General features: G+C 54.9%; 1 protein-coding gene across 2 annotated transcripts; it reads right to left on the bottom strand.

Annotated features, from left to right (window-relative positions):
* Positions 1-473: 473 nt before the first annotated feature.
* CDKN1A (cyclin dependent kinase inhibitor 1A) lies at positions 474-9329 on the bottom strand. 2 transcript variants are annotated; one of them, XM_040473346.1, is made up of 3 exons: positions 9203-9329; positions 3156-3605; positions 474-2050 (listed from the first exon to the last, which is right to left on the bottom strand). In XM_040473346.1, the coding sequence occupies exons 2-3, from the start codon at positions 3598-3600 to the stop codon at positions 2001-2003; spliced, it is 495 nt and encodes a 164-aa protein (XP_040329280.1). In that variant the 5' UTR covers positions 3601-3605; positions 9203-9329; the 3' UTR covers positions 474-2000. The 2 variants fall into 2 exon arrangements, with proteins under 2 accessions (XP_040329280.1, XP_040329281.1); XM_040473347.1 differs by lacking the exon at positions 9203-9329 and adding an exon at positions 9069-9196.
* Between the last annotated feature and the right edge of the window lie 620 nt (positions 9330-9949).

Here is a 9949-nt window from a genome sequence, read left to right as displayed (position 1 = left end):
CATGGGGTGGGCACGAGGGGAGCCATTTTTAGAAGGGATTGCCTGTTTTCTAAAGTAGTTGAAATATTTCATACTTCTGCCAGCCAGGTTTGCCTTCCGGTTGTTCCTAATCCTTGCCCTCGCTTGGCATTGTCTTTTTCACGTTAGTCATTCTGGTCGATGCACAGTGTTCTCTTATTGTGGTTTTAATGTGCATCTCCGCCATGAGTAATGAGGTGCAGTTCTCTGGTGAGTAACATATCCCTTACTAAAAAAGACCACACAAGGAACCAAAATATTGACCGTGGCGATCTTTGCAGAGGTGTGATGTTTTCTGTGGTTGTTTTGTCGTCGTCTTTTTTGGCTCATGGTCTGTTTGTTAAGCCTCTGCGTTTTTTTAACTTTAAATGCTTAATTGTTAAAATTGTGGAAACCACCGAAAGAACTTCTGCCTGCTCATTCTTACAAATGACAAGGCGTATGGGCCACAATGGTAATATCACAAGTAAAATCACCAAGAAACATTTATTGAGCACCTGCTGTATACCCAGCACTGAGGAAGGGGCAATGAAGGGCACAGAGCAGTATAGGACTTGTTCCCTGCCCTTCAGAGGCTTACAGTCTAGGTGGAGACAGGAGGAGCCAGGAGAAAACAGTCCAGGCCAGCATGTTACAGGAACGTAAGATGTTTGGGGTCAGACCCACTAAGTGCTTCGATGCCTCCAGGGGCTCAATGCTCAGTGCTGGGAAAGACAATAACTCCCAACTCCCAGGGCCGCATTAGCCCACTTAGCATACCCTATCCACAGCCTCTACCCTACCATCTTAAAACATCTGACTCCTTGTTCAGCTGCTATCAAAGTGCAATGAAATGGGGGAGGGTGGGGCAGTGGGGAAGGTCCTTGGAGGGGTTCCAGGGGCTGGTGTCACGCTCTTCCTCCTCGAAAACTCTGCTCCCCGAGACATACCCCTGACAGAGGGATCCCCGCTCAAGAAGGCCTGTCCAACCACCAGAACCTCTGCCCCAGAAGGTAAGAGGAGGAGGCGGCCACTGCTTGAGCTGCCTGAGGTAGAACTGGGGACCCCTACTTCTAGCATACCCCTTCCCTCCCAGTCCACTAAGCTGGGGGGACAGGCACCCCAGAGCTGCCACCTAGGGCCGAGAGGGTACTAGAGGGAAAGGGTATGGGGGAGGGGAGCGGAGCAGAGAGGGACTTGAAAGCCCAGCTGGAAAAGAGGGGCGTCTGGGGCTCCTAGAAAAGTGCAGGGGAGGCCAAACATTGAGACTGGCTTCCCTGTGGGTGGCAGAGGGGGTGAGAGGAGGTGGGGTGGTTTGCTACAGGACCCTACCTTCGCCCGTGCCTTCACAGAGCAGGGCGGGGCATCAGGGGCCAGGAAAGTGCCACCTTCCCAGCTGTGTTCCAGGCTGTGCCCACTTCAAGGTCACACTGCCCGACCTCAGAGAAGGGGAGGGGCCTCCAAAGTGTTGATGATGCCCCCACCCTGCTGGGCCCCCTTCAAAGTGCTATCTGTGTACTTCCTCAAATGATAAAGAATCCGGGTTTGAGAATGCAGGAAAGGGGCAGAAATTTCATAACCCCCATGAGGTGGTGAGCTGAAGGAGCCAGGCCCCTCCAGGGAGCACCACCCAGAAGGTGAGGGTCACGCCAGCCCCACCTTACCTCTGGGAGAGCAGAAATGGGGAGCACAGGATGAAGACGTCTTAAATAATAGTTCGCATAATAAAAATACCTAGCGCTCTAATAAACCTATCATTCTGCTGTCTAATGGTTTTTTAAATAATTGGAAATGCCAAAGGCTGGGGCGGGGGGAGCGGGGGGAAGGGTGGTGGCAAGCAGGATATGTACATGAGGAGGAGTTTAAATTAAAACACAAATAATAATTAAGACGCACAAACTGAAGGACTAAAGGCAAAGGTGTAGAAGAGGCCTATGGGGGCAGTGGGGGGGGGGGGGGCGGTGGGCCTCATTTCTAGGAGCTTGAGGCTTCCAGGGGGCAGATTAGGGCTTCCTCTTGGAGAAGATCAGCCGGCGTTTGGAGTGATAGAAATCTGGGAAGAGAGAACAGAAGTCAGCCAGGCCAGGAGGAAGAGGGCCCAACAGAGCCATCCATCCAAAACCCACAGCAGAGGGGGCAGGCCCTCCTCCCTAGGGCCAAAGGGACACATCGCCAAGTACAGGGTAAAACTCTGGCAACTCCCACTCCGTCTCCCACGGCACCGTTATACCAGGCATCCCACCACGCTTCCCAGACATGACTGATTAAAACCAGACCAGCATCCGTGGGCCTGCTCCAAGCCAAGCTGCCCACCACTACCGTGGTGGCCCTGTGTAGTTAAACGAACTAGAATCGAATAAAATGCAAAATTCAGTTCCTCAGTCACACCAGCCACATGTCAAATGCTCAATGGCTACATTGCGCCTAGTGGCGCTGGACATTTGCATTACTGCACAGTTCTATTGACCCACACTGCTATAGGAATGCAATTAGAGAACCCATGAGAAGTGTTCTGCCCCCGATGGGGCCATATACATGTGAGCCACTATCTTCAGTATTGTTAGTTCTGCACCAGCTGTAAATTTCCCGTGGCATTCTTGACCGCATCGCCCTGAACCTCGGTTTCCTCACATATAAAATGAAGTTGACCATTTGTGTAGTGCTCTGAGGACTGAATGGAAGTGTGTGTGTGTGTGTGTGTGTGTGTGTGTGTGATGGGGAAGGTGAGTTAGATCTGGATAGGGCAGCCGGGAAATTACTGTCATTAGTTTTCTCTCCACTGCAAATTCACTGTGGGACCATAGGCAAACTACCCTACCTCTCTGAGCCTTATTTCCACTCCTATAAAAGAGTGGCAACAATGTTATATGGAACAGGACTGCTTTAAGGACTAAATGAAACCTACCTTAGAAATTCACCTTTGCAAAGGGCCTGACATACAATAAATGTTCCCAGTAGATGTTAGTGAGTTGGTCATGGCTGTATACCTGCCATGGGACCTCAGGAAAGTTGCTCTGTCTCTCTGGGCTTGCTTTCCCTATGGCCTAATGAGCAAACTGGACCAGACAGGTCCCTTGCAGGACCAGACACGGTCCCTCGCACCACAGATTCTGAGAGTCTTGATTCCTTCTAGTGTCCTTCCCTGCGTCTATCCTCACCTGTCATGCTGGTCTGCCGCCGTTTTCGGCCCTGAGAGGTGCCAGGTGCACCCGGAGACGCCTCGGGCCGCTCAGGGGAGTGAGGCATGAGAGTGCAGGACAGGGACAGGTCCAGGTGGTCCTCCCGAGCTGTCCCCGGCAGCAGGGTAGACGAGGTGCTGGGCCGCTTGCCCCCTCCCAGGTCATCCCGGCCCCCCCGGGGCCCTGCAGGCAGGTAGAGCTTGGGCAGGCCCAGGCCCCACACACGCTCCCAGGCAAAGTCGCCCTCCAGCGGTGTCTCGGTGACAAAGTCGAAGTTCCATCGCTCCCGGGCCTCCTGCACACAGCCTGCCATTAACGCGTCACAGTCTCGGCGCAGCTGCTCGCTGTCCACTGGGCCAAAGAGGCGGCGGCAGGCCTTGCTGCCATGTGGGATCTGGTGGGCATCCCTGGATGGCTCCGACATGGCACCTGCAGCCGAGACACAAGTAAGGCCCTGGTCACTCGGGAAATTGGTCCCTACCTTACCAGGCTGTGCTTGGCTCAGATGAAGTCTTCCTCCTAGAACATGGGGTCTCTCTGGCTCCTTCCAGCTGGTTTGTCACCATCGCCTTCCCACAGGCCGTCCCCAGTCCTCAACCAACAGCCACCGGGTGGGGGCAGAGCTGGGTTAACCTGGTACCCCAAGGTCACTGGAGGAGGGAGCAGCTGAAGGACAAACTTGTGTTGACAAAGACAAGTTTACTGCAGTAGCAGGGATCAGAGTCCTGTTTACCGCCAGGCTTTATCAACTAAAATCAATTTGTTGTCCCCCCAAGGTGTCCCTCATGGGTGCGAATGCCCCAAGTACGTGTGAATTGCCAGAGTCCAGTAGTTTCCCAACCCCAGCCCTGGCCAAGAGGTCAGGTAGCAAATGAAAGGGCCGTGATCGTATAGCAGTTAGAACTCTGCGTTGTGAAAGGACGGGCTGACAGCTTCTCTGGCCTCCTGAACCCCTTTACCCAGATGCCCATGTGGGATAACCTTGTTCTGAAACAAAAGTACCCTGGCCCCTGGGATAAAAAACACCTAGGATCCAGTCCTAGCTTTGTTGCCTACTACCTAAATTTTAAAGTAACTTAAAGGGGTGCCCGGGTGGCTGGGTCGGTTAGGTGTCTGACTCTCGGTTTCGGTTCAGGTCATGATCTCGCGGTTTTGTGAGTTTGAGCCCCACATCGGGCTCTGTGCTGGCAGTGAGGAGCCTGCTTTGGATGCTCTCTCTCCCTCTCTCTGCCCCGCCCCCCCCCCACTCATGCTGTCTCTGTCTCTCTCAAAAATAAACTTTAAGTAAATAAATAAACAAATAAATAGTCACTGAAATTTGTTTTTAATTTAAAAATCGTAAAAAGGGGCACCTCGGTAGCTCAGTCTGTTAAGCATCCGACTTTAGCTCAGGTCATGACCTTGCAATTTGTGAACTCGAGCCTCGAGTTGGGCTCTGTGCTGACAGCTCAGAGCCTGGAACCTGCTTCGGATTCTGTATCTCCCTCTCTCTCTCTGCCCCTCCCCCGCACATGTTGCATGTCTCTCTCTCTCTCTCTCTCTCTCTCTCTCTCTCTCTCAAAAATAAATAAACATTAACAAAAATTTTTTAATTAAAAAAATTTTTTTTAATTGTAAAAATAAAATGTCACTTAATATCTCTGGGCCTCAGTTTTCTCATCTATAAAATGGAACTGTGGAAGCATCCTCAAGCAATAATAGGTCAGGGAGTCCCTTCAGGCAAGGCAGATGGAACAGAGTTGAGAGGCTGGCTCTTGTGGTTAAGAGTGTGGGCTCTGGAGCCAGACTGCCTGGGTTGGAATCCAGGCTCTGCTGGGTGACCCTAGACAAATGGCTTAACTTCTCTGGGCTCTATTTTTTCTCATCTGTAAAATGGAGACAGTATTAGTGAATGTCTCAGAGGATAGATGTGAGGATTAACTGAGTTAATGTAGGCAACATGCTGGGAAAAGCACCTGGTAGACAGAAGTGCTTGGAAAACAGAAGTGTTATTATTTTGCTCTCTGTGTTCAGTTCTGGCTGAGCCTTCTCCACATCACTCCCGGGGCCACCACCTCCTTCAGACAGCAGCTGACAGGTGCTGTGTGCTGAGGGCCTTTCCCAAGGATGTCATCAAGCTGGAGGCCTGGGGGTGAGGAGGGGCTGGGCAGGGCAGGACAATGATTGCTCCCAGGCTGAGCCACATCCTGCCAGGCACATCAGGTGATCTGGAGTCTAGACAGCCTGGAAGCCCCTGCCCCATGTTGGCTACATCCAAGGAACTCGTTTTGCAGGCAAGAAAAATTAGAGGTGGCCGGTCTACCCGGTTCCTCTCCTCCCACTTCAGAAGAGGGAAAACCAAGGTTGAGTTTGCTCATGACGAAGAGCTGGCACCCACCTGCCCTGCTCTGGCCTGACTCCAGGGCTGAGTGGCTGTGCAACCTTGGCAGGGACTGGGTTTTCCCGAGGACAAGTCCTGCTTTGCAGGCTCTGAGTGACCTCCTCGGGCAGGAAGACCTGGACCCCTGCCACACCTACCCCTCCCCACCCCACCTCTCAGAGCTGATGGGGGAGGAGAGGCACCAGGTGACCTCAGACCAAATTTAAAGAGCAAAAGTTTGAAGAGATATGAGGCTTGCCCCCAAACCAGAAAACTGAAAAGGCCAAGAGTCACTGCCCCATAGAGGGGTTACCCAGTGCAGTATGTTTGCTCTCTCTCTCTCTCTCTCTTTTTTTTTTTTTAACAGAATAAGTAACGAAGGCTCAGAGAAATTAAGTAACTTGCCCAAGACCACACAACTCACAAGTGGCAGAGCCAGGATTTGAACCCAAGCCTGTTTGCCCTGTGTTCTGCGCTCTGGTGTTCATCCCTACTCTTCAAGTTTTGTATTATTAACTACAGTCCCAGCAGAATCATTTGGGGAACTTTTTTAAAAATATTTTTTTTTAGGTTTGAGAAAGAGAAAGAGAGAGCACAAGTGAGGGAAGGGCAAAGAGAGAGGGAGACGCAGAATAAAGACACAGAATCCAAAGCAGGCTCCAGGCTTTGAGCTGTCAGCACAGACCGACGCGGGGCTGGAGCCCATCGACTGTGAGATCATGACCTGACCCGAAGTTGGGCACTTAATTGAGCCAACCAGGCATCCCACTTGGGGAGCTTTTTACAAATACAGATCCAGGGGCACCTGGGTGGCTCAGCCAGCTGAGCACTGCACTCTTGATTTTTGGCTCAGGTCATGATCTCACAGTCATGAGATGGATCCCCACTGGGGCCTCTGCAATGGGTATGGACCCTGCTTAAGATTCTCTCCCTCTGGCCCTCCCCCACTCACTCTCTCTCTCTCTCTCTCTCTCTCAAGGAAAAAAAAAGAATAAAAAAATACAGGGTTGTTTGGGTGGCTCGGTCAAAACAGCCACTGACTCTTGATTTTGGCTCAGGTCGTGATCCCAGGGTGGGGATAGAGCCCCTGCTTCAGGCTCTGCCCTTAGTGTGGAGCCTGCTTGGTTAGGATTCCCTCTTTACTCTGCCCCTCCCCTGCTTGCGCGCGCCCGCGCGCTCTCTCTCTCTCTCTCTCAAAAAACAAAACAACAAAAACAAAAAAAACCATATTGATAGGTCCCTCTCTTCCCAGATTAATTAACTCAAATTAAGGGGGATTTAAGCAGGTGTTTGGCAGTTCCCCAGATGGGCACTCTTGGGGTGCCATTCAAGAGGGGATACACAGGATGGCCGAAATGGACATTCTGGGTCTCAGTGCCTCATTGGCACAAGGAGGAGGCGCCTGCCTAGGATTTCATCAGGACGCTGGGTATTCCCTGGCTTCCAGGAGCTGGGACCAGAATCCTTTCTCCTAACACCCCAGCCCATATGGCTCTCATAGGCTCCGCATCAAAATCTGATCTCACTACCATTATCATAACTCCCAGCTCAGGGAAAGCTGAGAAACACAAACCCTTGTTTTACAAACAAGTAACTGAGAAGAGCTTCCTTTGTTGGCCTTCGTGCCTTAGATATCAACCAATTTTAATTCCGAAGTAAACAGTAAGGACTCATTACACACTGTTGAACCAATGGGGTACTGTTTTTAAGGGGCGTTGGCAGAAGCGGCGAGCGATCTCTGCGCAGGCGAAGCGAGCGGGAAGGAAAGGCGGGTGAAACCGCATTCCGCGGGAAGGCGTGTTTGCTATTCGCGCCTGGGCCGGAAGGGGGCGCTGGTCGCCAGGAAATCAGGCGCAGGGTCGGGGGTGCGTGGGCAGAGCCTTGGACAGCAGCAGGGAGTTGTGATGAGTCAGTTTCCTGCAAAGCTCTCCCCACCCGCCAAAACTTCGCTTCCACTCGGGCTGCGCGTCACCCTCTGGAGGTGGCGGGGGGTGGGGACTAGGAGGAGAACCAGGGGCCGCAAACACGTCACGCTGAGCCAGCCAGGCTTCCGAAAGCCCCGCCACTGTTGGGAAACCGCGCGCTCCTCTGTGACACACACACACACACACACACACACACACACACACACACAGCACGCACTGGCGCGCAGAGGTTTGGGCCCTCCACCTTATCTCCACGCCCAAAGCACGGGATGAGTCAGATCCCTGGAAAATAAAAATAGACGAAAGCAAGGAAAACAAAACCGCTCGAAAGTCCTCCTCGAAACGCGACGTGGAGGGAGGGGAGGGGAGAGCTGCCTTGGCGCCCTCAAGTGCCAAACCCTAGTAAATCCAAGATTCTTGTCCGAACTAGAAGGGCACCAGTGTCCCCAGAGGGCCCCCGACAGGACGGATGCACTGTGGCCCGCGCAGGGCGGCGGCGTTCGAAGGACGACTCGTCGTCCCCCGGCTCCGCTCAGACCTGTCGCCCTTGGAGAGGGCAGTTTGGTGGGGGGCGCCGGGAGCCCCTGGATGCTGCTGACAGAGTCCCGGAGCAGCGTCGCGCCCTCCCCCCAAGTCCCACCCTCCGATTGTGACCCCTCCCCGTCCCCCCCTTCCCGGACGAGCGCTGCACGCCCCGCCGCTGCGCTGCACGCCCCGCCGCTCCGCTGCGCAGGGCTGCGCTCCCTCCGCGGAGTCCGGCACCCCGAGTCGCGGGCAAGCTGGGCTGGGGTTCGGCGGGCGCGAAGGAACAGAGGTGTGTCCGACTCCTGCTCTTCTCAAACCGACTGGCTGGCGTGGGCCCACCCCGCGCGGGGCCACCGCTCCGCGTCCTCGAGGGCGCGCTGCGAGGCGGGGACCGCACAACCAGTCCTGGACCTCCCGGCGTCCCCGGCTTCCCTGAGAACACTTGGTGCCAGCCAAATAGGTCACTGTGCTGATGGAGGGGGGGGGGGGGGGGGTCAGAGACCGCCGAGGGCCGGGAAGCTGACTTCTGGGGCGCCACTGTCCCCCACCAGCCCGGGCGGGGCTCTGACCTCACCCGGTTCGTTTCCCGGGGTCTCCTTGTCACCATGAGTCACCTCCTCGATTGCCCTGAAGGGACGTGTACCAACACGTTCCCAAGGACCAGGGACACAGCCCGCGCTGACCTCAGCGCCCAGCGGTGGCGGACACGGAGGCGTCGGGAACCTAGACCTCGGGGCGGGGAGACGGCACCTAGTGGATCCGGGAGCTGCCCCGGAGCGGATCGCTGATGAACCTGCTCGGCTCCGCGTTCCCCGCCCCTCCCGGAGCTTGGCGCTCAGGGGCTCCAGCCGCTCGCCGCTAGCGCTAACGGCGCCAGGGGTCCGCGGCGCCCGGGTGCCCGCCTCTCCTCCACCCTGCTTTGTTTCAAAGGGACGGGAGCGCGGCAGGGATCGATCCTTCCAACTCCTGCCCTCCCTCCGCCCGGAGTCTCCGCCAAACTCGGCCTCCGTCACACGGGCACTTACGGAGACACCCGTGGGAGCAAACCCCAGACCCGAGCACCGACCCACTCACGCCATTCACCTGTGAAGACAGCACACACACACACACACACCCGCGAGGACACACTCGCGGACGCGAACGGACGCACAGGCAGACACTTCTCGGCTCAGAGCTGCCGGTCCAGGGTCGGCTCCTGCCTGCCATGACTCCCTCACCTCTTCTGAGGGTCTCGGTGGCTCCGTGAATCCGCGCCCGGCTCCGGGTCTCCAGGTCACAGACTGGAGCAGTGGCTCACACCTCTGCTGGCACCGCCCGGCGCTGCTCTTATAAAGGATGGCTTCGGAGGCGGGACCCGCTGCTCCGCCCGCTGAAGGCCTGGGACCGCCCTTCCAGGGCCGCGGGACGCTCGTAGCTCCCGGTCGCGCTCTAGAACCTCAGAACTCAGAGGCCAATGTTATCAGCTGCTGGAGGGCGTTTCCCTCCCCCCCCCCACCCCCCACGCCTGGGCGTGTGTGCTCTACACAGTTGGTGGGGAAACTAACTGAGCTACAAATCTGGGTGGTTTTCATTGGGATGTGAGTTGGCACTCCCCAGGAAGGGATGGCATTCTTAGCATAAGCCCTCTTTCTGGCCCCGAAAAGAGCATGAGGGGTGACCATTAATAAATAAAACTCCATAAATAATGAAAAAGATGTCCCTCACTTTGGAATTCCCAGAAAAGCCCACTATAGCATCACTATTCCTAGGCTCTCTCCCTAGACCACCTCTCCCAAAGCACCGCCTGAAACACCCAGACACCTACCTCAACAAAACATCTGGGAGGCCAGAAAGGGATCCAGTCCCTTTTATTGCACAGATGAGGAAATCAAGGCCCATAGAACTAAAGGTAACTGAGGTTCAGAGAAGTTCAGTGATCTGACTCAGGTCACACAGCAAGCAAATAAATAGCTGCGGTTGGAGCA

The sequence above is a fragment of the Herpailurus yagouaroundi genome, unplaced genomic scaffold (genome assembly GCF_014898765.1).
Source record: "Herpailurus yagouaroundi ecotype Mexico unplaced genomic scaffold, PumYag 139, whole genome shotgun sequence".
Lineage (NCBI taxonomy): Eukaryota > Metazoa > Chordata > Mammalia > Carnivora > Felidae > Herpailurus > Herpailurus yagouaroundi.
Note: the sequence above shows the minus strand (reverse complement) of the source record. Positions and strands in the feature narration are given on the sequence as shown.

Excerpts from the sequence above, each read along its gene's own strand:
- CDKN1A (XM_040473346.1), bottom strand. The coding sequence starts at position 3,600 with ATGTCGGAGCCATCCAGGGATGCCCACCAGATCCCACATGGCAGCAAG. Across the intron at positions 2,051-3,155 it reads GCGGCAGACCAGCATGACAG|ATTTCTATCACTCCAAACGC; the intron begins GTGAGGATAGAC and ends CTCTCTTCCCAG.